The sequence below is a fragment of the Protopterus annectens genome, chromosome 2.part1, assembly GCF_019279795.1.
Source record: "Protopterus annectens isolate FY-2018-M chromosome 2.part1, PAN1.0, whole genome shotgun sequence".
Taxonomy (NCBI): domain Eukaryota; kingdom Metazoa; phylum Chordata; order Ceratodontiformes; family Protopteridae; genus Protopterus; species Protopterus annectens.
Window position 1 is genome coordinate 100,016,258 of NC_056729.1, and position 26,169 is coordinate 100,042,426.

Sequence of the window (26,169 nt, forward strand, 5' to 3'; positions counted from 1 at the left end):
CAAATTTCCGGTGGTATCAAAATTCAAAATACTAGGCAAAAGCTTTTGCCCTTTTTTCAGTAGGGGCATGGATGGGTGACACTGGGCCTAAAGGACCCCTATCTTTGTATTCTTCTACACCATGAACACAGGAAGTTCTTAAGCTTCAAGATGGGTGTGGGTTCCACTTCCAATCATATGCTTTACTGTTTGGGTTTTCTACTGTGCCCAGGGTATATTACTAAATGCCTGACAGCAGTAGTATCCTTTTGCAGAGCTAAGGAGGTCCACATTTACAATCATTTAGACAATTTCTTGATTCAGGCAACCTCTACTGCAGAACTGCCAGCTGTACAAATCAGTATGGATTACTTCCTGTGGGTGGGCATAACCTTTAATATCCAGAACTCATAACTGACTCCCATCACCTGGATTGTCTTCGTAATGGCAGAATTAGATGTTGACCAACAGAAGGCCATCTTGGCGAAGAAGATAATTCTCCCTTTAGAATACCTCGTCCATGTGTGTAGTCCATCAGACCATAAAAGCAAGGGTGTTTCTGGGAATGCTGGCACACATGGCTTCATGTATTCTAATGGTCCCCCTAGCAAAACTTCACATGAGAAAACTGCAGTGGTTCTGAAAACAGCTGATGGTCCTAACATCAGCAATGCTTGGAACCACCAATGCTCCTCCTTCCATTCCTGTAGGAGATCCTTTGGGAGGAAGAAAGCATCAATAGGAGGCCATTTCCAACTCCCACATATAAACCATATACTAACCACAAAAAGCTCGGATCTGGCTTGTGGAGCACATCTAGCAACTTCAGTGCCTAACGGATGTGAGACAGATGTGGCAAACAGGCAACTCAGCATTAGAGAGATAAAGGCAGTAATTCTAGCTGTGAAAACATGCAAAGAAAAGCTACCAGGAACAATAAAAATACTGCCAGAGACAGTACAACTATGATATGTGGCAAGTCAACAAGTGGGGGGATGAGGTGGAGGGAATTAAACCATTCCTACTGCTTCTGCAGACAGCTGTGGAATTTGGTACGTAGTTCTATATCTAGACCAAACTCCAGCAGCCTTGTACATTTCAGGTTAGGACATTCTGCTTGTTGGCGCACTCAGCATACCATTCCTAGACCTCAATGAATGGACACTGAAAAACAAAATATTTTTAGGTCTGTCACGTAAAGGGGTTGTACCAGAGATGGACCTTTTTGCTTAGTTTACAGACTGGTGAATTAGCAAGTTCTGTTGGAAAAACCCACAGAGAGCGGTCTGGAGAACAGATGCATTATCCTTCACTTGGACAGATCTTTCTGTAAGCTTTTTCTCCACTACCTGTTATCTTCAGGATATTGCAGAAAGTAAGGGCTGGCAGGCCAAATATTACACTGATGTTCCTTACTGGTCTGGGCAACACTGGCTTTCTCTATCTAGGGAGTAAACAAAAAACACTTCCTCAGACCACGGATTTCCTAACTCTGAATAAGATGTCTGTCGTACATCTGAACTTGAGGATACTCAAACTGACAACTTGGGTGATTTGTTGTTGTTCCTGCTCAGGCAATGTTTTTTTCAGAGAATATAGTGGAAATTCTAAAAGAAACAAGAAAGCAAAGTACCAGAAAATCTTGTTTAACAAACTGGACAAGGTTTTTTGTCTGATGTAAGACAAAAGGTATTTTACCCCAAAACACAACACAAACACACAGTAGAAGAATCTCTATAAAACTTATAGCATATCTATCTTACTCTAGTATTAAAGTGCATGCTTCTGCTTTATCTGCCTGTCTACCAATGTCAGCAGCCCCCCCCCCCCCCATTATGCTCAGCCCTACATGAAACAATTTCTGAAAGGAATTTTACATCTCTTGTCCCACACATGAGACCCCACACCCATTTTGGACCTAAATTGTGTATTGCAAAAAGTAACACTTCCACCCTTTGAACCAGCAGCCCTCCACCCACGCCCCAACTGCTTACTTGGAAAACTGCCCTGTTGCTGGCACTCACCTCAGCTAGATGTGTAGCTGCGCTGCAAGCCCTTGTATGCAAGAAACCTTTTCTCATTTTCAACATGGAAAGAGTAACCTTGAGAACTGACCCCACTTTTATGCCCAAGGTGTTATCAGAAATGTACTTGAGCCAGGCTTTATACCTTCCTGTGTTCTACCCTAATCCTGTGAAGAAAGGAGAGGTGATTCTGCACTGAAGCATACAACTAAGGATGTTATGTTGTCCTATCTCGCTGTTATTCTTGCAGGTTGGACATAGGGATGGGGTTGGCCTTGAGCCAGTGGAAGCTCTCGAGCTTTAGTATTTGGCCGAGTCGGAGCAGAGATTGGCTCTGAACCCAACCTGCAAGAGTGTAGGCGAGATGGACAACAAACATGGAACATTATGGTAAGTGCATAACTTCTTATTTTACCTTTACAGGGCTAGGTTCCCTAAAATATGTCTCATCAACTCTTGGTGGCATTTGCAGAAGGTAAGGAGGAGATAGTTGTGAACAAGTAACCATCTTAATGGTTAATTAGCTGTATTACCTTTAATCATTCAACCCATGGCAAACAAATGCCTGGAAGAATCAGGACTCATTCCACCAGGGCAAAAGCAGTCACCACAACATTCTTGAAAGGGACACCAACCCAATCCATCCCTGGAAGCAGCTACGTGACCACCTGTACACACCTTCACCAAACACTACCCACTTTGGTGCTATCTCAAGAGTCAGAGCTGGGTTTACCATTGCCATCTTGCAGAGCCTGGTGTTCCTGGCACAGAATGCCTTGCAACTTCCCCAGTAAAATAGCCTTGGGAGCCCTCTCAAGACTAAGTACTGCAGTATTGACTATGAGGAACATAGTACATTTGTGTACTTAACACAATGATAGAGGTTCTTGTACATCACTGTTGCAGTACCCTTTCTTTCTCACCTAAAACTCTGTCCTGCCATCCCTGGGGTTGGGGTGGATACCCTACCTATCACTTAACCCCCTCCCCACATTCTTTCCTCCAGGAAAGTGATAGTTGCCATCAATAGGTTAAATGATGCAAGTATTGCCCTACCTGAGGAACATTTGCATGTCCATACCACAGAAAGAGACCTGAAGATGGCACTGGCCAATGACCCTTTATACCACTGGTGCACTGACATTAGCCAGCAAGAGCATCTGCCGGCTGGGGAGTGGTGAAAGCCTCTGGTACTTGGGCCAGCTGTGAGTTTCTGCACTGCAGGAAGTTGCTCAAGTACTGAATTATTGATGTACTCTAACATCTGCAGTTATGGTAAGTTATCAACACAATCAAAGAAGAAGAAGAGACCAGCAAGAACAATTAAACGCGGCTGCAAACAGTCACCACGATGCTTGAATAATCCAAAAACTGATGTTTTAATGTAAAACACAACAGAAACCAATACAAGAAGCTTTTGGCGCTAGGATATTCCTAGCTTTATCAAGTTACTAAAACACTCAACCATCCTGTCTTTAAATAGCAATTGCAATCAATTAAACAATTAAAATAACCAATTAGTGACAAGTAAGCTTGTGCTTTTTAAAAAGAAAATGTATACATCTAAATATGTTCATAAATACAAAAATATACAACCAGTATTCATATGTAAGTTATGTACACTCCAGCAAGTTATAAAATGAACCATTAAAACTATTAGTAACTATTGGTAATTGCAGTTGAACTTACATTAAAGCTAACTGCTTCATTGATACAATGCAATTTGTTGAACCCTTTAAATAAACCTAAAGAGGTTATATTATGTTGTTTTATATTTAATATTTTATGTTTTAATATTTTTAATATTTGATATTTTCATTACAACCAGTAAACATTGCGTGTGTATGTGTTTTATTGTTGCTATAAAAACCTATGCTAAAAGGCTGGCGCCCACATTCTAGGCTGAAAGTCTAGCTGAACTGACCTGAAACAAACAAGCAAAAAGTGAATGCAAGAGAACAACGATACAAAGTCCAGGACTGATGTGTGTACATGAGCATAGTTTGAGTGAAATATAATAAAAATAATAAAAAAGTAATGAAAAAGATGAAAAATGATGAAAAAAGAAAGTGGTGAAAAGAAAGCAAGAAGAAAAAGTGATGGTAGAACAAATCTGATAATTTATAGTCTGGCCCTTCTTAGCTTTAAAATCGGCTTTATACTGATGGTGTCATTTAAAGCGGGCCAGTTTGCTGCATTTAACTTGAGCTGCCACACTAGCTCCCTATACTCTAGGGTGGCCTCCCAATCCCCTCCTCTCAAGTCCCTACTGATCTGTTCCAAAATCATGAACTTGAAATTATGTTTGGGACATGTGAGGTTAAAACAGCATTTGATGTTTAAAAAAGCGCATTTGTCTCCTTGCCTTTACTCATCTCATAAAAGTAAGTGCTCATACATTCTTCTCCTGATTTCCCTCTCAGTTTTTCCCAAAAAAAAAAACTTTTTTAACACAACATACACCACACTATATACTACTCCTCTCGAATTGCATGTGAAGTGCTTGGGAGAAACAACTCTCATTTTTCTAGAAGGAAGATATATGCCTTTCTCATTCAAGACTGCGTGGCATGGTGGCATCATACACTTAAATGTGCCTGGCTTTCTTGAGTTGTCAGAAAGTAATTTCCTTTCAAACATGTGTTTCAAATTGACCCTTTTCTTCTAACAAACTGGTCTAACAGGAAGAATATTTTTAAATTCTTCGTGTGCTGTTAAAAGTGGCCAAAATTTTGTAATAGTTCTCTCAATGTCATCTGCTTGATTGCAAAAAGTGTAAATAAATTTAGGACCCGTAAAGTCATTGTTTTTTGGGTTAATTTTGTCCTTTACAATCAATGATTGGTCAGCAGCTACAACTTTTCCTAATAAAGGGGAATATAGTGTGTCCCTTTTGATTTTTACTTCATTGCATAAGAACTGAAATAAATCCAACGGGTAGCCCCTGTCCGTGAACACTTTTTGTAGCAATACAACCTCATTCTGGAAATCTTTCTCAGTGCTACATATTCTCGAGGCCCTAATTAATTGGCCCTTGAGAATCCCCTTTTTTTGAGAAAAGGGGTGAGCACTGGAAGTGCAGAAAGGAGTTGAAAATAGAGCCTTCGATGAATTTTAGATTGAAAAGTGTTGTTACTATAATCTTTGTATAGATTTACATCCAAATAGTTCAATTCATGTGAGTCTATTGTGTAGGTGAATTTCAAAAAGTTGGTAGAATCATTTATGTGAGCTAAAAACTCAAGTAAACAATTGTGGGTACCCTTCCACAGGATGCAGATGTCATCCAGAAACCTCCTGTAGAATAGCAGGTGTTGATTCCAGGGGGGTGTGAATACATACTTGTGCTCCCATCTGTGAAGAATTATGTTAGCATAAATGGTAGCACAAGGTGCCCATTGCTACCCCCTTGAGCTGCTTGAAAAATTCCCCATTAAAGCAAACAATATTGTTTTCCAGCACCATACCCATAAATTCCACAATTAAGTTAATTAAGTTTGAACCCAAGTCTGTTTCCCTTATGAAAAATTCACCAAACCATTGCAGTCCAATTTCATGAGGTATGCTTGGAAACAAGTCTTTTATATCGATAGTTACCATTAAAATATCCGGTTCAAAACTATTACATGGAACCTTTTGTAGGAATTCCCAAGAATCCCTGCACACATGGTTTAACAAGAAATTTACTTGCTATATGCTCAATAAATTTAGATAGTGGTTCCGTTATACCTCCACTGCCCGCTACAATCGGTCTAAATGATAAAGGATCAAGCCCCTTGTGCGTTTTGGGAATCCCAAATATTATGGGTGATCTGGGTTTAGGGACAAACAAAAAGTTGAAGAGTTTTTCATTAATAACACGCTGCCATAAGTGATCGTTCAAAGAAAACTTGATTTTAGACCAACAAATGTGTAATTAATTTCTAGAAATCAACATGTATTGACTATCATCCTGCAATATTTGATGGAGGTACTCGTCATAATTCTTCTCATACATGAGGACAATGCCCCCCCCCTTTATCGGGTTTCATAACCCTTATATTTTCATTCTTTAACATCTGAATAAAGTCAAACTGCTCCTGCTGGAAATTGATTCTCCCAGACTGGGAATGTTTTAGATTCCTCAAGTCATCTTCTACCAGTTGTTCAAAAAGCTTAATTAGCAAGTGCATTGGGGGATTAAATAGACTTTTTCTGTCTAAATTAGTGGGTGCAGGCACTTGTTGTTTGAATAACTGATGTAGGTTAAGACTTCTAGTAAATAACCTAACATCAATTAGGGTGAGAGGTATGTTGCAATTTTTAAAAGGAACAAAGTGTAACCCTTTTGTAAATACATCAAAGGCAATATCATCAATAACAGTTTCCGTAAAGTTGTAAATAGTAAAATCAGATTTTATGTATACAGTGCATGCCCCCAACTTGGAGCTTACTATAATTTCATTAGTTTTATCAACCGTATTGCGTCCCCTTCCAGATGTACTGTTGCTGTCTATAAAAGCGTTCCCCTCTTCTGCCCTTAAAGTATCAGAAACCATAGAAAAGCTTATGTGTTCCAAAAGCGTGTCCCCTGCTGTTTCTGCTTCCACCCCACCGTTTTGCCTGGAGGTTGGTGAAAATCCTGCGCCGACCCTTTTCTTTCTTTGCCAGCCAGTCTTTCACTTCTCCTAGGTTGCTCTCCCCCCGCCCAGTTATTAGATGCTGCAGTTTCTTTATGGTTAACATTCTGTGTATCAGCCCTGAGTTGCCTAAAAAGAGGGTAGGCCACACCATCCTTGTATTCGTGTAGGTCCCTCTCGAGTTTGCGTATTTTTCTATTAATCACCTTGTTACAAAAAGCATCAACCTCATCAAATGCTTTACCATAATCTAACTTGATAGACAAAAAATTAGAATCAGATACTATACGTTTGTTCAATACATTTAAATCATTCGAAAGAACTTTTTGCTTTCCTTCATACTCCTCAATCATTACAGTTAACATTTCCACCCCAGCCCTGTTAAAAATGTCACACAATTTAAAATAATACGGAGTTCCCACTTCAACATTGTTTGGGAATTTAAACATTCTTAAACCTTTTGGAATGCGCTCAACATTCACGCATTCCTTCAGGTAGTCAACCTCAATCTGGTTGTTTTTTAAGGCATATAATTTATTTTTTAGTTCATCAAGCTCGAGCTCAATGCTGCTCGTTTTAGTGTTATGAACAGTACCTTTAGAAAATGAGAACTGGTGTTCCATCCAGTCCTCAAAGCAAAAGTCCTTGCGTTGCTGTTTCTTGTCCGCTTTTGAGACATTGTTCTTTTCCACATCATTAAGTCGTTCATTCCGAACCGGACCTGAATCACCAACTGTCCTTCCATTAAAGTTTGTATGAGAGCCGTTTGTTGAACCAAGCCAACTCCACCAAACCTGCGCGGGCGGTGTGTAGCGCGCTGCTGGCTCACCACCACCACGTCTGCATCCGGTTCGTTCCTTTTCAGGAGCTTAGTAATTTCAGAAAGAGCTGCTAGAACAGAGTTAAACTCCGCTCTGGTTACCGGAGCGTCGGAGTCAGGATTCTTTAATACTTCTGGTGTTTCAACCGGATCGAAGGTGTCCGCTTCAGCAGCCATAACGCCAAAACACAATCAAGTGAGCAAGAGACCAGAGCCAAGAACAATTAAACGGCTACCAAACAGTCACCACGATGCTTGAATAATCCAAAAACTGATGTTTTAATGTAAAACACAACAGAAACCACGTAGATACAAGCGCTTTCGCTAGGATATTCCTAGCTTTATCAAGTTACTAAAACACTCAACCATCCTGTCTTTAAATAGCAATTGCAATCAATTAAACAATTAAAATAACCAATTAGTGACAAGTAAGCTTGTGCTTTTTTTAAAAAGAAAATGTATACATCTAAATATGTTCATAAATACAAAAATATACAACCAGTATTCATATGTAAGTTATGTACACTCCAGCAAGTTATAAAATGAACCATTAAAAACTATTAGTAACTATTAGTAATTGCAGTTGAACTTACATTAAAGCTAACTGCTTCATTGATACAATGCAATTTGTTGAACCCTTTAAATAAACCTAAAGAGGTTATATTATGTTGTTTTATATTTAATATTTTATGTTTTTAATATTTTTAATATTTGATATTTTCATTACAACCAGTAAACATTGCGCTGTATGTATGTTTAGTTGTGTGCTTATAAAAAACCTATGCTAAAAGGCTACATTCTAGGCTGAAAGGTCTAGCTGAACTGACCTGAAACAAACAAGCAAAAAGTGAATGCAAGAGAACAACCAGTGTGCGTATCTGATACAAACAAAGTCCAGGACTGATGTGTGTACATGAGCATAGTTTGAGTGAAATATAATAAAAATAATAAAAAGGAGAGAGGTAATGAGAAAGAAAGAGAAGAAAGGAAGAAGAGAAGTAATGAAAAAAGATGAAAAATGATGAAAAAGAGAAAAGTGGTGAAAAAGAGAAAAGCAAGAAGAAAAAGTGATGGTAGAACAAATCTGATAATTTATAGTCTGGCCCTTCTTAGCTTTAAAATCGGCTTTATACTGATGGTGTCATTTAAGCCGGGCCAGTTTGCTGCATTTAACTTGAGCTGCCACACTAGCTCCCTATACTCTAGGGTGGCCTCCCAATCCCCTCCTCTCAAGTCCCTACTGATCTGTTCCAAAATCATGAACTTGAAATTATGTTTGGGACATGTGAGGGAATGTTTAAACAGCGCATTTGTCTCCTTGCCTTTACTCATCTCGTAAAAGTGCTCATACATTCTTCTCCTGATTTCCCTCTCAGTTTTTCCCACGTAAAACACGTAAAAACTTTTGCAAAACATACATACCACTAAGTATACTACTCCTCTCGAATTGCATGTGAAGTGCTTGGGAGAAACAACTCTCATTTTTCTAGAAGGAAGATATATGCCTTTCTCATTCAAGACTGCGTGGCATTGGTGGCATGCGCCACACTTAAATGTGCCTGGCTTTCTTGAGTTGTCAGAAAGTAATTTCCTTTCAAACATGTGTTTCAAATTGACCCCTTTTCTTCTAACAAACTTCGGTCTAACAGGAGTTATCAACACAACTGTACATTTCTTCCAACACCTCAATTAAATGTTAAGTGAAGATTCCCGATGCTTGGCTACCAGAATACCCTGTCATCGGTATCTGTGCACATAAAGGATCCCCATCTCCCTAACCTACATTTCACTGAAGCTCCACTTCCCATCCTTTCAGATTGCTAAATGGTTCTGATATCTCAGAAGGTTAAGGCCACCTTAGTGAATGAACATAATTCTGGGACGGCCATTAAGGAACAATTGGCATAGTTGGTAATGTAGGTACAACAGAGGGTTGCGGTAATACCTGAATGATCTATCATGGTATTGTGGGATATGTGAGGTATAAAAATACATGGCACTGCCTACACCACACTCCAGCAATGTGTAAACAAAAAAAATCAGTTTTTGTGGTTACTTACATGGCAACTGTAGTGCACCAAGCCAGTATAGCTGTTCTACAATCCACGGACCTGAAATCATTTCACTGTTACAGGGATAAGCAAACTTTTAGCGGTGTCTAGATGGCTTGGGTGGTAATTTTGTCAGCGAATGCTTTGTGCTGTGACATAAAAATAATATACTGAAGAATGTCTGTATGCATGCTTAAAATTATCAGGGATTTTTGATAAACCAAGTACTTCTTTTCTCATCACATCACTTTAGAATGTTATGCTTTTTTGGTCCATATTGCTGGCATTTACCATACTAATCCAAGCCTTTCTTCTCATTTCAACTCAACAATGTGTTTAAATGAGTAACTGCTGATTCAAAAACAGTACATTTATTTTGCATATGTTTTAGTAAACTTTACACTGCAGGGGTCTGATTTTTATTTTGGTTTGGTTTACCAGGTGTGTCTGACTGGGTTTAATTAAAAATCTCTTTTCAATGGAGGCTCGGGGAAAACTTCCAACATATAGACATTTTTAAACAGACATTCAGTAATATACATCATCAGTTGCACACATTTTACTAGTTAGATTACATTCATATGAAGTAGACAATTATTGTAGTATAAAAGATACTCCTGCATTACTGGACATTTAACGTAAAGCATTAGAAGAGGTGCTTTAGTGGGCTTGTCAAACAGGTAATGGATCATGCAATTAGTGCTTAGAAATTTAAAGAAATGGACGAGAGGGAAGGAAATATGGCAGACAATGTTAATGTAGTTAAGAGGTGGGATATACAGCAAGTTGAGAGGCAGTAATGTACACGGCTTTCATAAGGTTTGTATTAGAAGTACAGAGGTGGAGGGTAAGTAGTGTAACAAAACACACATATTAGGTGAGATGCTAGTAAACCTGTTCATATGTTGAAGACTGGTTGTGGAGCATCGGATTTTGGAATAAAGTCAAATGGTTTGATGATGTGGTAAGTTGAAGCATTTATCCTGATTAACAGCATACCAAAACCATGCAGTTTCAATGTACTCATACTGTGATCAGTAGTACTCCTTCCAGTGCTATTTATACTGCTACTCACACTGCAGCAATATTCCTGGGGCCAGGCAGAGAAGACTCTGGGAAGTCCAGTCAGTTCACTGTTGTCCATTTAGCTGTATTTGAAATATATACTTTTTTGCAAGCTATTGTACATGTACTGTATGTATACCCAAATACTTTTTTTTACACAGGTTTACATAATTTAAGTATTTTTTTTTTTTGTTTAGGTACCTTTTTGCCTGTGTGCCTGACCAACGCTTGAACCTTCCTGTATAAGAACACAAGTCCCTTAGTTCACTTGTTACCAGGTGTTCAATGTAGAGGTGAGAGCAGTCTGGAAAGACAGTTAGTTTTGACAGCAACAAGGGTGCATTATGCCTTCACCTTTTGCCCTAGCCCTATGCTTGTTTGCTTGCTTGTGGAGGTGAGCTCTCATCACCATAGCCAAATGAATCTCACTTATCTTCAAGATGAGGGCCCGTAGGAGACCTGTCCTTATAGCCCTAAGACTGGCTTCAAGCTCCCTATCCTATCATTCAAGTCCAATTTTTCTCCATGACTTGGATCTGAAGGCGACCTATCCATTTAGCCTTGGATGACAACTCCCTCCTTCCAGTAAGCATCATTGCAGGGCAGAAATTACAGAGGTGTCCCTCCTAACCCACTGCATAATGGCTGATGATGGACATCCCATCACATTGCAGCTTTCAGTGCCCTGTCTCCAACATACACGTGCTCCCACATGTGACCCTAAGAGCTATTGTCAGTGGTTTAGGAAACCAGGTCTGCACCTCCCTATTCCTGGTCCGCAGCCTGTGTGGAAACCTCCACCTGCATGTGTGGCAGTCGCCAACTGAACATCACTGCACCCTCCCCTCCCGTAATCCATGAGATGGTAGTTTCTGTTCATTCCCCATGCTTGGCTCTTCAAGTACTCGAGTTGCTATATCAACTTGGGTCATCTGGGTTTTAGTTGGGGCTTATCGCTCATCACTTTATGCCACAGAACCAGGCTTAAAAGTATAAGTTTACCATTTTATTGTGCTGTAGTGTTGCTCATTGTTTGATTGGCACTTCCTATTATGAGGAAAGGTTTGCTGGGTTATAGGTTAGCTGGTATGCACAAGGCCACATGGGTTTGATTAGGAGATTCTCTTTATTATAAGTTAATCGTCTAAGAAACAGCCATGCAGATTGCAGTTTTCTGCCATGATTGCATTCTGCTTTCTTTGGGAAGCTACTATAGTGATGGGATTTTTTCTAACGCCTAAGTTGCAGCTACCATGGAATTGATCATATTAAAAGCAGAGGAGCAGGGACATAACCCTGTTTATAAGGAATGTGGTGAGGTTGGTTTTGCTTCTTAAGAAAAAGAAAGTAAAGCTGTTTCATTTAATGGGAAGTGCATTTCCTTGTTTAAACAGTCAGTAAATCACCCTATATCCATTTACCTTTTGTAGTCATATTGTTCAAGCAGATACACTAGTAGGATAGTTTGTGATGCACGGATGGATATGCGTGTGAACACATTAAAAACTTAACAGTTACAGGGAGCACTGGATTAAGAAATGCATTACGGTGTACAGTGCAGTGTATTTTTGCTGTATAAAAATAGCATTGTTGGAATTACTATGATAATTCAGGAATGCACACTTGTGATATATTGCATTATGTAAACTGTGAAAATGTGTTTGAGCTACAGCCAGTGATGTAAAGATTTTTAGTAGTGGAATATTTTTTGAAATGACTGGTTGTTGGCTGAAATCCATGCTTCACTGTCACAAGGTCTCACTGTGTCCTTCCCTACCTTTTTTTTTTTTTCTTAGCTCCCCCCCACAATTGATGATCAGCAAGGTGTTCTCTGCTCGGGTAAATAGCACCAGTGTAAGCACCAGCACGTAAGTTTCCTGTTTGTTGTTGGGAGAATCATTTGATACAGTTTGAGTCACTTTAACTCCCAGCTGTTTTCACTTGATTTGTTCTCAACTGAGCCATTTAACAGTTTCTGGGTAAATGCAGCATACATGTATGTAATGGGTTTAGCATAAGGAGTCAACCAGTGTTCTTTTTGAGAGGAAGGTAGGGTAGAATAGTTTCAAGAGCCACATAGATATAAGGGAGTGCATGAAAAACTGCACTGACAGTGGCTGGGACTTGTAGGCATTTGACATGCTGTACTCTGTTAGTCTTATGGTAATACTTTTTGTGGCAATATTTTTTTTCAGCTTGTAAAGTTAAATGCAGCTGTGTTGTGGTAAATTGTTGCTCAAGCAGTCAAACATCTGATGTTGTTAATCTTTGTTCATTCCTTACTGATGGGTTATTGGTTCTGTCCTCGCAATCAAGCTGGCCAATATCAAGCTCGCATCAGCCAAAACCTCTCGAGTCAAGGTCCTACCCAGAATGCTGAGCTCCCTGTTACCCCAGATCTCTTTTGCCACGTTGCTGAACAGCTGTGTCATGCCACTCTCTTAGCCAAGTGTCTAAATTTTTGACAATTTATATATTGTTATTACTCTAAATTTTTTTCTCAAAAGTTTATTCTAATATCTTCCTACCCCTTTAGTTTTTTCCCTTTATTACCGTCTTTTCTTACATTGTGGTAATTCTCCATTACCATCATTGGTAATCCTTACTTTTCTCTTTTACCCTTTTTCTTGGGTAGCCGTTATTCTTCCTTTTGCTACTGTGCTTCTCCACAACAGCTGTGTCTGATAAGAAAAGTTCCATTGGTTTCAAGGATTGCGGCCGTAAGTTACCACTTTCCGATGGCCATGACTTGTGTCTACTGTCTTAATGTCTCTCACTTGACTGTGGATCCTCCGTGTGGGATCTGTAAAAATTTCTGTACCAGGATTCTCAACGAGAGCAAGAATAAGTTAATTTTGAAAGGTCTCCTCAAGTCTCCTTTCTCTGAGGCTATTTCTGGGTCTGTGGGCTCACCCCCCCTCCTGTTAAACCCCACAAGAGGCGTTCTTCCTGTTATTCATCAAAGTCACTCCCTTCTCTGTCTAGAGATCGTAGGGAGTTGACTCATAAGAAGGTGAAATTGATTACTACTCTGGCTGTGTCACCTGTGACCCTGTCTGCTCAAGGCTCGGCACTGCCTCAAATGATCCTGACTACAGCCATGTCTCCTTTATCGATATCGGCAACGGAGTTCCAGTGCAGTCAGCTACGGTTCCGACAGTTCTTTCGCAACTCCTAATGGCACCGTCAATACAGGTTCAGTCCCCTTCGGCACTGTTGGTACAGTCTTCAAGTATGACTCTTCTGTACTCCACGGTGCAGACTTTTTCGGCACCATGTACTTCAGTGTAGTCCTCCTTGGCACCATCCGTATTGTCAGTGCAGACATTTGCCACTACAGCACCGTATACTTTGGGGCAGACCTTTGCCTTTACGGTCCAGATGCCTTCAACTACTACGGCGCTGACATCGTCGGAGCAGACCTTTTCCACACCGTTTTCTTCGGTGCAGACTTCCTTGGCTCCAAGCTCTGCATCTATTGAATTAGCAAGGACCAAATATTCCCCTTCACTGGATCCTTTTGCAAGCAGTCAGTATAGTCCTTTCCTGGGAAGGCCAGAATCGCCATTAGCCTTCTCCATGAGGTCAACCAAGAGTCTTCCTGAGCAGGATGTGTTGCGGCTTGTTCACCAGTTGCTTGTGGCCAGAGGTCTCTCTCAACCATCAAAGTCCACGTTCCCTTATTCAGGTGAGTGTATTTTGTCTCAAACCCCAACTTATACTCCTCCTTCGAATTCCACTCAAGTTTCAAAGGCTGTTAATATGACAGCAGCTTCCCTCCCTCTGACTCCAATAGTGGATCCCACTTTGGAACCAGAGTCGTCCTTGTGGCCTTCGGTGCACTGTGCATTGGGCTCTTCTCAGGCCAGTGGCTGTGGCGTTGGGTTGGGCATTCTTGGCTCCACGTCTATTTTTTTCTATGGCACCTCCCAGGGTTGCTCTCTCTGTTACGGTTCATGGTCCTCTTGAGACTCCTGGTCTGGGGGCAGGGTGTGACCCTGGTTCCGAGGTTGTCGTGCTCTGTTCCGGGCTCCCATCACTCCTTGGGCGGGCCAGCCTTCCAGGCCATGGAGAAGGTGCTTGCCTCCGCTGGCAAAGCTCATTTGTCGGAGTCCTCTCCCCCCTCTATGCCGCAACTGACACAAGCTTCGACTCCCGGACACCAGCACAATAGCCTCAGGTCTCTCCTCCTCAGGAGACCCCCTCTTTGCAGTCTTCCCCAGAAACTCCAACTGAGGAAGCACCCTGCAAAGCATCATGCAAGAGGAAACACATGGACTCCACTGAGGAGTCATTGACTGAAAATATTGATGTTAATGATGGTAAAGGGTCCCCACGGTCACCCTCTGATGAGGTGTTCTTTGGTGACATCCTCGAGATCCTTAGGCAGAGAAGTGACTGGAAGCCTTCTAATCCTTCCTCTGAGGAATCCGTATTCCTGCAGGCTTTTTGTGCCCGGCCCCCTACCTCTTCGGTCACCCCACCTGCTTATGAGCTCATCCAGCTCCTCGTGCAGCCCGCATGGAAGGCTCCTGATACCATGGAAGCGATACCCAAGAGGCCAGATAAAATGTTATCACCCCCCACTGGTCACGTGGTGTTCCAGTAGATGCTATGGTGGTTGCAGCTGCTAGTAAGAAGGATTTGGCAGAAGAGTCAAACTGTCCATCCACCCAACAAGGAGTCCCGGGCAGTAGATTTAGGGAAGCATGTGTTTGCTTCATCAACCTTTGCCGTAAGGTCTTTCAATTATTTAGCACATTTTACCAGGCTTCAGCGAGATCTCGTCAACCAGCTCTCTGAAACCTTGGCTGGAGCTGTTTCTGACGAAGTCCGTGATAATGTGGCTTCTCAGCCACCCTAGAGTCCATTTCCAACTCCTCCATGCGTCTTATTTCTCACGCAACGGAAGGGGTGGCTAGAGCAGCAGGCGCAGGTATAGTTGCCAGCCATGCTTGGATGCACCTTTGTGACTTTGCGGACTCCTTTAAGGCTTCCTTCATGAATGCCCCAATAGAGGCCGCCTGTTTGTTTGGCCCTAAAGTCAAGGATACGCTGGCACGGTGCAAACAAGATGGCAAGACCTTGTCTGCTATTGGTGTCAGACACTCCACTCCTCAGCGATTCTATTCCAGAAATCAGAGGAGCGGAAAAATCTGGCACAAGAAATCACAGGGTTCTTTGCGGGATGCACGTGCCGAGTTTTCCCCTAGAGGCAGAGGGGGAAACTCCAATGGAAGACTCCCCTTTCAGGGCAGAGGAGTTCCGCGAAACCGGGATTCCAGAGAGTCTTTCTCTCCCCAACCCTATCAGCGCTCCTGAAGCGTTGCCCAACTGCTCACATTTGGAAGTGGTCAGGGGTCGTTTCTGCTTGTATCCAGAGTCTGTCACATCCTTTTCCATCTTTGCCCAGTCTCATCGAGTGTTACCCGACATTCCACCCAGTCAATGGGAAACGGCAACACATGAAATCAAAACTCTGCTACAAAAAGTCATCCAGATGGTCCCCTCAGACAAGATAGGATCTGGATTTTACTCAAGGTTCTTTTAGTGCCAAAAAAGACAGGGGACTGGAGACCAATTCTGGATCTCAGTACACTAAAAAATTTGTAAAAACAGAAATTCTGGATGGTTATGGTTCAGTCTATCCTTCCTCTTTTGGAAGAAGACGATTGGATGGTGCTCTGTAGATCTTCAAAATGGTATTACCACATAAAAATGGACAAATGTTCAAGAAGATACCTCAGCTTCTGTATAGAGACAGTCACTACCAGTTTCGAGCCCTGCCCTTCGGTCTATCTGCAGCCCCCAGAGTGTTCACAAAATGCATGGCAGTGGTTATCGCTTACTTGTGACTTCAAGGATTCCAGACATTTCCATATCTAGATGACAGGCTCCTTACCGCCCCCACCAAGCGTCTACTGGAAGAAGCCCTGCAGTATACTCTCTTAATGGTTCGAAATGTGGGAATCACTATAAACTGGGAGAAATCCAACACGGTCTTTGGAATTTATAGGGGTACTGTTGGTCATGAAAAATTGCACAGCATCCCTTCCAGAACACAGACTTCAGAGAATAAGATAACAAGTTCAACCTCTTCTCTGTCACCACAAATCCTCAGCTCGATCTGTACTTCAGCTATTGGGGTCAATGGCAGCTTTGATTACCATTATGCCTCTAGCCAGATTCCACATGAGACTTCAACGGCTATTTATCACTCCGTGGTACCCTCTTCAAAATCCCTTGTCTTTTCAAATAAGTGTAATTCAGAGATGCAAGCAAGATTTACTCTGGTGGACGTCTCAAAATCCCCAACAATGGTCTCGCCCTTTCAACCCCCATCAACTGATAGCCACCATGACCACGGACACCTCCCTGATGGGGTGGGGGGGAGGCTATGTCAGGGAAACTCAGTCCAAGGCACCTGGTTGGAGTTTGAGGCCCTTTTGCATATCAGTGTCCTGGAACTGAGGGTGGTGCTTCTAGCATTGCAAACATTTCACTCCATTGGTCTGGTACATCAACAAACAAGGGGACACCAGATCTTATCCGCTATGCCAAGAGGCCTTGAGAATATGGCAATGGGAGATAGCTCACAACCGCCTTCTGATTGCACCGCACATTCCTGGGAGCTCCAACGTGATAGCGGACAAATTGAGCAGGTGCATTTTACAGCCTCACAAGTGGTCCCTCAATCCTCTGTTAGCGGAAAATGTCTTCAACCGCTGGGGCCAGCCTTGCTGCGACCTATTTGCCACCCCAACCAACTACAAGTGCAGCAACTACTATGCCCTGATCCCACCTCAAGGACAGTCACCAAGGGATGCTCTAGTCCACACTTGGCCTTCAGGTCTTCTTTATGCCTATCCTCCTCTCCCCCTCATTTCTCAATTTCTAAAGAAAGCACGACAATTGAAGAGCAAAGTTATCCTCGTTGCTCCATATTGGCCTTGACGATTATGGTTCCCCTTCCTCTGGCCTCACCTGCTAGATCAACCGTGGATCCTCAATCCATCCCCAACGTTGATCTCCCATCCGCAGAGTCTGATTCACCCCAATCTACCAACCCTGAAACTGACAGCTTGGTTTCTCCACTTCCTATGATTGCCAGGCATGAAAACCTTTCGTCCCCTATTCGCAATATATATGGGTAGGACATTGGCTCTAGAGTTTTTGGCTGATTCGAGCTTGATATTGGCCGGCTTGGTTCCGAGGACGGAACCGATAGCCCATCAGTAATGAATGAACGAAGATCAACAACAACAGATGGAATGTTATGGTAAGACAACTTTTTTTTTTTTATGTACTTTTAATAGGTGCATAAGGAAGTGTAAAGTATGTCCTTCTAGATTGCTTAACAGAAGAAAGAATACCGATGATGTTCTTCGTGTTTCACTGTTGTAGTCATCACATTTGTGTTATCCCTGTGAAGGGTAGCCCTCGGCTGGCCCGAATACCGGAGGCGCTTAGTATTTCTGCGTCGGTTGCTGTCACTTCAGGACTGATGTCAGGTTGTCAGTAGTGTAAAGTAAGGCAGCCGACGCCATTACATCAGTCTTTCTTGCCACAGAACCTGAAGCAGAAGCAGTTTGCATGTGTGCCAGTCGGCCGCTACCCATGTTTCATCTTCCGAATTGAAGCTGAAGTCGTCTAAAGCTAAATACCCCATTGGGGAACCTTTTTTCTTGCGCTAACCGATGTCAGAAAAAGTTAACAATTGTATCGCCTGTGGAAAGCAAATACCACACCGAGACTTTCATTCCTACTGCGTCACTTGTATAGGCCCAGACCAAGACGTCCATCGTTGTCGCTTTTGTGGTTCTTAACTCCAGAACTATATGTCGTCGGGCCCTTATTGTAGCTAGATATTTTCCCTTGCAGTCTTCGAATTCCTATATGGCTTCGGTAAGCCATCCGACAGCAGATCTTCCAAAAAACATAAGGATAAAGACAGACTGCACAAGTCCAAACCTACCGACAACGCTTCTGTTAAGCTAGTCGTCCGTTCTCTGGTCTTCAGTGAGGTGCTTTCGCAGCCCCTGATGCCTGCTTCTGTGGATTCCCAGGCTGTTACCGAAACCCTTTCGGAGTCCGGTAAGCCGCAAAACTCTTCTTCGACTAAGGATCATGAGGTTGTCTCTCCCTTGGATGGGTCCGGAGCAACTAAGCAGGCACCGTCTTCCGAGGAAGTACTTCACACTACCGATTCTCAACACAAACTGACTTCTTTTACGTCTACTGTTCTTTCTAAAACTACCAGGTTTCTAAGGCCTAGAGTATGAACCACACCCAAGTAACAGAAGACCCAATCTCAGGCACCTGCTTCCTAGCCTCAGTCGCAAATGCTTAAAATAGTGGAAGAACCTGTCATGCTGATCAGAGGAAGCCAAGCTACCCCTTTCAAAAGAAAGAGATCTGTTCACAGTAGTTTTGTCTGAGCAGGAGTCTGTCTCTGATGCATCTGAATATGAAGACATGCAACCCTTCTCTGCTTATGAGGATTCTGATGCAGAGGATTCCATTCCTTCAGCCTCTCCAGCCGAGGACTTTTCCTTTGGGGAAACCCTTCATACCTTAAGGGAGCATTTCCAATGGGGATGTCAGGACTACCCTCAGTCTAAAAGACTCTGGAATTCTTAGATCTTCCACAGCACAGAGCCTTGGCCATTCCCCCAGTCCTGGATGTTGTGGATGATGTTTTCCTGGAATCCAGTTTGACTCCTGACACCCTCCCTCTCGCAACCAGAAAACCTGATGGGTATTAGAGTTCCTGACTCTCACAAATTTATTTTCAAAAAGTCCTACTGATGACCCTGAGGTTATTTCTCAAGGGCCTAAAGAAATTAAAGCAACCTCTGCTAAGAATCCCACCCCCTTGGATAGGGATTCCCAAGCACTAAACAGATGGTGTAAAAAAAAGTATGCACCTCTGCTACTCTTGCTATCAGAGCACTAAATTGCCAGTTTCATATGCTAAAATTTCAGCAACATGCCATGGAACTCCTCAAACAAAAAGTGTCTTCTTTTCCTGCTTGTGCAGAATCTAAAGAGTTACAAGAGTTAATGCATTCTGCAAGTCAAGTGACTAAGCACACCTTACACTGTGGTTTTGCCACCCTAGAAGCTTCTTGCAGGGCAGCAGACACCGGTTCTGTCCTTAGAAGGCATGCATGGCTTAAGGAACAGCCCTTGCCAGACCATGTTAAATCTAAATTATTGGATGCACCCTTGCACAAAGACAACCTATTTGGCACTAAGGCAGAGGAGATCTTAAAAAGATGGAAGAAAAAGCTAAATCTATGCAGTTAAGGATTTCCTGCAGATCCAGCCACCCAGGTTCAGCAGGCATTGCCCTTCCAAGCACTGGTTCTTTCCTGCTCCCACCAGGTCAGTTCAGCCCATACCCCAGGGAGGCAGACCCTCTCAGACAGCAGCCACAGGGAATGCAGAGATCAAAACAGTGGAATTCCTCCACTTCTAAACCAGGGTGTTCTAAGCCACCCCCTCATGGTAAGAACTTACAATGACTCTCCTCCCCCACCCCCTCCCTCTGCCCAACTTCACTTACCCCTAGGAGGGAAACTTTCTCTCAAGCACCTGGGCGACCATTACCAATGACCGGTGGGTCTTCAACATAGTGTCCCAGGGATAGATTTTCTTTCCACACTCTTCCAACCCCAAAAGGGTTCCCAGATCTACCACCAAACCAGTGGGCAGAGGCACAAAAGCAAGTCCTTTCCCTGCTCTCTCTGAGGGCAATAGAGCATGTTCCAGAAGAACAGAAAGGCCAAGGTTTCTACTCCAGACTTTTTCTGGTACACAGAAAAGAGGGCACCTGGCGCCCCATCCTCTATCTATCCATTCTAAACACCTTCCTGGTTATACCAAAATTCAAAATGCTCACCCTCCAGCAACTGCTACCCATGCTTTCCAAGGATGCTTGTCTAGCCACCCTAGACCTAAAAGAGGCCTACCTCCACATTCCCATCAGGGAATCATGCAGGAAATATCTACGTTTCAGGGCAGGATCTCTGCACTTTCAGTTCTTTGCACTTCCCTTTGTCTTATCTACTGCTCCCAGAGTTTTCATAAAATGTCTGGCTCCCGCCATTACCTTTTGCAGACAAAAGAATATTCAAATTTACCCATACTTAGACGACTGCCTAATTCAGGCAGACAGTCAAGAAAAGTTGCTCAAGCACCTGGCCTTTGTAAAGTCCCTACTGACCTCCCTAGGGTACACTGTCAACGAAAAAAAATTCAAACTAGTACCCACACAAAGAATTATATTCCTGGGAGCAAGCCTGGATACAGCATCCCAGATGGCATTCCTTACACCAGAAAAGCAAACTTACCTGACGGCCTACTTCTCTCAACTAGCCACCAGACCCCAGTTATCTGGAAGGAAAATCTGCAAGCTCTGGGGTTCAAGGCATCTTGCATTTTATTCATTCCATATGCCAGAGTGCATATGAGAAAACTTCAGTGGTATCTAAAAAGCCTTTGTCAACACTATCAAGACCTTGAAACTCTTATACCAATGATACCTTGCCTAAGGAAAGATTTTCTTTGGTGGGCAGCAGCATGCTCTCTCAACAAGGGACTACCTTTTTCACCACCCCCTGCCACCCAGACCCTCACTACAGATGCATCCGACTATGCCTGTGGTGCACACCTGGACAGCAGGTGCATACACGGCCATTGGAGCCCACAGCAAATCCATCTGCACATCAACCAAAAAGAGATGTTAGCTGTCCAGCACGCATGGACAGCTTTCAGGCCCCTTCTCTCCCCAGGGGCTCTCCTGATCAAAAGAGACAACACCACTATGATGTGGTATATCAACAAGCAGAGAGGAACTCACTCCTACCCTCTGCAGGCTGGCCATGACCCTTTTGCACACAGCCTCTGCCATGCAACTCTTACCACAATTACTGCCAGGTTCTCTAAACACCCTGGCAGACCACTTAAGCAGAAATCTTCTGGATCCACATGTGTGGCAGCTAGACAAAAGAACCTTCACCCTAATAACTCAGAAATGGGCCACCCCGAAGGTCGTCCTCTGCCTCCCACACCAACCATCAGCTCAGCAAGTTTTGCACCAGGGAGCATCACTGCATGGCTTGGAAAGTGGATGCCCTATCCTTCCCCTGGGTCAGTGTGTATCCGTCTATGCATTTCCTCCACTACCTCTCATCACCAGGGTACTGCTCAAAATAAGGGAGGAAAAACAAAGGACAATTCTTATTGCTCCAGACTGGCCCTGCCAGCACTGGTACCCACTGCCACCATGGCATCTCACTCAGACCCCCAACCCTCCTGACCCAGAAGGAAGGAGAATTCATGTATCCTCAATTTGGCAGTGTGGCTTATTCCCTGACCACTGGTCAATCTGCCAACCTCAGTAAATAGGTTCTAGATGGTATACGTGAGGCCAGATGCCCTAGCACTAGAAAGTCTTATGGTGACAAATGAAAAAGGTTCTGCACTTTGATTCAAGCTAGGGGAGCCAATACGGCACAGCCCTCCATACCTCTTATCCTGGATTAGCTAGCTGACCTGCTACACAGTGGTCTCTCCTTTTCCTGTATTAAAATTCATGCCTCTGCTATCTCTCCTCATTTCCACACTGAGCAGCCTTTTTTGTTGCACCCTCTGATCAAACAATTCCTAAGAGGGGCTAGCAACTTAAGGCCACACAGAAGAACACCTACCCCAGCTTGAGACCTTTACTTTGCATTGGAAAAGCTCACCCTGCCCCCCTTTGAACCAGCATCTTCAGCAGAGTTAAATTTTCTCTCCTGGAAGACAGCTTTTCTTCTGGCCATCACTTCGGCCAGAAGAGTCTCCAAGCTACAAGCACTCATGGCTGTGGAGCCCTTCATAAGCTTCCATGCTGACAGGGTTTCCCTCAGGACTAACCCATCCTTCATGCCAGAAATGGTGTCCAGTATGGCTCTCAACCAATCCATTCATTTGCTCACCTTTTTCCCTAACCCATAAAACAAAGGGGAAAGGATCCTGCACTCTCTAGATGTGCACAGACAGCTCAGATTCTTTCTAGGCAGGACTAAATCATTCAGAAAGTCTGATCAGTTACTGGTTAGCTTTGCAGGGACAGGGCAAAGCCATCTCCAAACAAACAATTTCCAAATGAATAGCACACTGTATCCATTTCTGTTACAAGCAACACGGAAAACCTCCCCCTAAGGGGGTCAGGACTCACTCCACCAGAGTAGCCTCCACCTCTGCACCTTTCTTCAGAGGAGTCCCCACCAGGGACATCCTGGAGGCTGCCACCTGGACATCTGTTCACACTTTCACCAAACATTACCACCTGCCTATCTTCTCCAAATCCAGGGCAGTCTTTGCCACTGCAGTCTTGCAGGGCATCCTAGCCAGCCCCTAGTCTCCCTGACTGCCTCCACCCTTTTCCTCCGGTTTGGGAATCAACCCAAATGTTATGACTGCAACAATGAAACATGAAGAACATAGTACAGTTGTGTACACTTACCATAAATGTAGTTTGAGTGTATTCACTGTTGCAGTCCTGGTTTCCCTCCATCCCCCTTTCTTTCTCTCTTTCCTTACAAGGAACTTTTTGGTTTTTGCTGCGGTGGTTGTGCTGTGGTAGCGTTGTCGCCTCACAATAAGACGTTGTCCCGTTCGATTCTCAGCTAGAGTGTCTTCTGTCTGGAGGCATGCGTGAATGGGCATACCTTCGTTGAAGGTTGTGCGTCAGGGCTGGCAACTCGGCACGTAAAAATCTACTGCCAATCATTAGCAGACGGGAGTTCTGCTGTGGCGACCCCTAACCGGGAAAAGCCAAAAGACAACAACTTTCTACTGGCGGGGTTCTTCACCATAACCTGGCTCTCACTTGGGGGCTCCTGACAGGCAAGAAAAACTGATGTAATGGTGTCTGCTGCCCTACTCTATACTACTGATGACCTGACGTCAGTCCTGAAGTGACAGCAACCGACGCAGAAATACTAATCCTCTGGTATTCGGGCCAGTCGAGGGCTACCCTGGTAGGGATAACCCAAATATGATTGACAGCAACAGTGAATACACTCAAATATCTACATTTATGCGAAGTGTACACAACTGTACTTTCTGTGATGTGTGTTTTTCTTACTCGGATATATTTTGTAATAGAAGTAATGTATAAGTGAGATGTTCAATTGGTTGAGACTGTTTCATCAAGCAGACAATTAACAGGCACTTTTTGTAACTTTACCCTGTGTTTTTGTGACCTTGGATTTTAGGGTTAGTAGTGGCTTGTGTCCCTCATAGAGGGAGGTATGGCATTTCCTTTAGTGCTGAAATAAATGCCCATTTAATAAATCAGGGCTAGCTTATCAAGAGTCACTGAATACAGTTTGATTTAATGAACTGTATTGGAAGGCTTTGATTTTTTTATAGTAACTGAAAGACAGCTGTAGATGTTGAAAGCTATGGGTCTCTTCAAGAATACTGGGCTAAGAAGCTAAACTTTTTTTTTTGTTCATTAGCCCTTTTTCACCATCAAGTCTTTCCTTTGCATCCAGCAAACCATTCGTCCTTCCATCTAAGGGTTTAACTTCAGCGTTTTTACTTCTCTCAGCAGAGATGTGGGCTGTCATCCATGAGGTCTGGGGATTTGCATAACCTGTAGTCTCTCACTGTGTACCTAGCATCAAGCTACGGCTGTCTGGGCATGAGGAAACCATGACAAACACCACCCCCCAGCCCTATGGGACATGAACCGTTCTGTCCTGCTTCCACACATCCACCCCTGCCTGACTTCTTTCACTCTGAGTTCCAGCCTTCTTTTGAACTCCACTAGAGAAATATCAGCACACATCCTCCATCCCAGGATATAAATGCCCCATTCTCCCTGCTAGCTCTATCCTGAGTCCAAGCTGCTTACTGAACTCTGGTTGGCTGAGCTTTATTCCTGTGTCACTAGAGAGGCTTTGGTCTGGAAGCTAGATGTTAAAATATCTTTGTTTAAAGCTTATCCTTAATAGTGCTATTTCAATTTTAAAAAATAATTAGGACAATGATACACTTGTATATCCACATGTATTTGTTTGTATTGGTTTGTAGTGTTTTTCTTTGTATTTATAGCAAGTGTATATAAGCAGTAGTCTGTAGTCCCATGCCCAAGAAAAGTGCATGCAGTTGTTTAAAAGTTTTTAAATTGTATGTTAGGACTGGCTTTTTGGTGTAGAGGCATGGATTCTGTCTGAGATGACGGTGACCTGAATGCACTGAGGAAACTGCTGTTAAAAGGCTATCCAAAATGAGAAATTTCAACATCCTTGGGTTGGTTTACTTTTTAGTGAGGGAACAAAGATTGGAGCCTGGTGCCCAGCTGTCTAGCAGTGAAAGCTGCTAGAATTAAAGTAAACTCTGGTGGGTTTTTGACATTCTGTGGTCATGTGTGAAAGACACTAACATATGCTGACATAGATGCATGACCTTAAACCTAATATCTATAGGAAAAATACTGAATGACAAAAGGTATGGTCTACCATGCATCATCTATAGTTGTCCTTGTGCACTGCCGTCCTGTTGTTGCTAGAAGAGCAGACTGGTATTTGGGTATGGAAGCTTTGTACATAGAAGAGTGACATGCGACAGTGACCCTGAAATACCCAGTCAGAGAAAGAAATAGAGAAAATAAAATAATGTATTTGAACTTGGATTGCTTTATGCTTGCTGTTCTTTTCCTGGCAGAACATTCCTTTCCAACTTGCATCTCTGTTATTTATGAAAATATGTTAAACTCTATTTTTTTGTAGGTAGTTTTCTTCTTGTGTTTACTGACTGTAATCCCTCCCATTACTCAAATAGCCCATCTACTGACTGTAATCTCTCCCATTACTTGATCAGACCATCTGCTGACTGTAATCCCTCCTGTTACTTGAGCAGCCTGCCTGCTCTGCTGGCTGTAATCTCTCCTGTTACTTGAGCAGCCCGTCTAATGACTGTAATCCCTCCTGTTACTTGAGCAGCCCATATGATGGCTGTAATCCCTCCTGTTACTTGAGCAGCCCGTCTGCTGGCTGTAATCTCTCCTGTTACTTAAGCAGCCCGTCTGCTGGCTGTAATCTCTCCTGTTACTTAAGCAGCCCGTCTGATGGCTGTAATCCCTTCCATTATTTGATCAACAGAAGAGGCTCAGAGCCAGTTACTCAGGCACAGGCAGCTGTGTTTCCCTTGTGACATCCCACTATGTGTATACTCCCACTACACCAGCCTGGTGACATGCACTTCAGTTTATACATCAGATCCAGGGTGCAGCACACAAATGCTGCTTGATGATATGTTCATGCACCCTTCACTGGTTGCTAGTAGTGCAGTGGGTTGGCCTGGTTCCTTCCCCACATAACAGATGAGCCAGCATCAGCCACTGTCAACCACCATTCCTGACTGGCTGCTTCAATATCTCAGTCACGGTTTAATCCTGGGCCACCAGTCTCAAAGTCGCATCTTATCCCTCTATGCCCCAAAAGCAGCAAAAAAGTGTTTTCATTTAATTTTGAATAGCTTAGTTATAAACTTCATTGGAAAAAGATGGGCTGCGCTGGAGCTTGATAGATAACCTTCATACTGTTTTAAAT

General features: G+C 43.1%; 1 protein-coding gene across 3 annotated transcripts in view; it reads left to right on the plus strand.

Moving 5' to 3' along the window:
* FNIP2 (folliculin interacting protein 2) overlaps window positions 1–26,169 on the plus strand; it is a 1,139,819-nt gene that overhangs the window by 508,202 nt on the left and 605,448 nt on the right. For all 3 annotated transcript variants that reach the window (XM_044062054.1, XM_044062052.1, XM_044062053.1), the window contains exon 5: window positions 12,355–12,426. In XM_044062054.1, coding sequence (XP_043917989.1) covers window positions 12,355–12,426 — 72 coding nt within the window. The remainder of the gene's footprint in view (window positions 1–12,354; window positions 12,427–26,169) is intronic.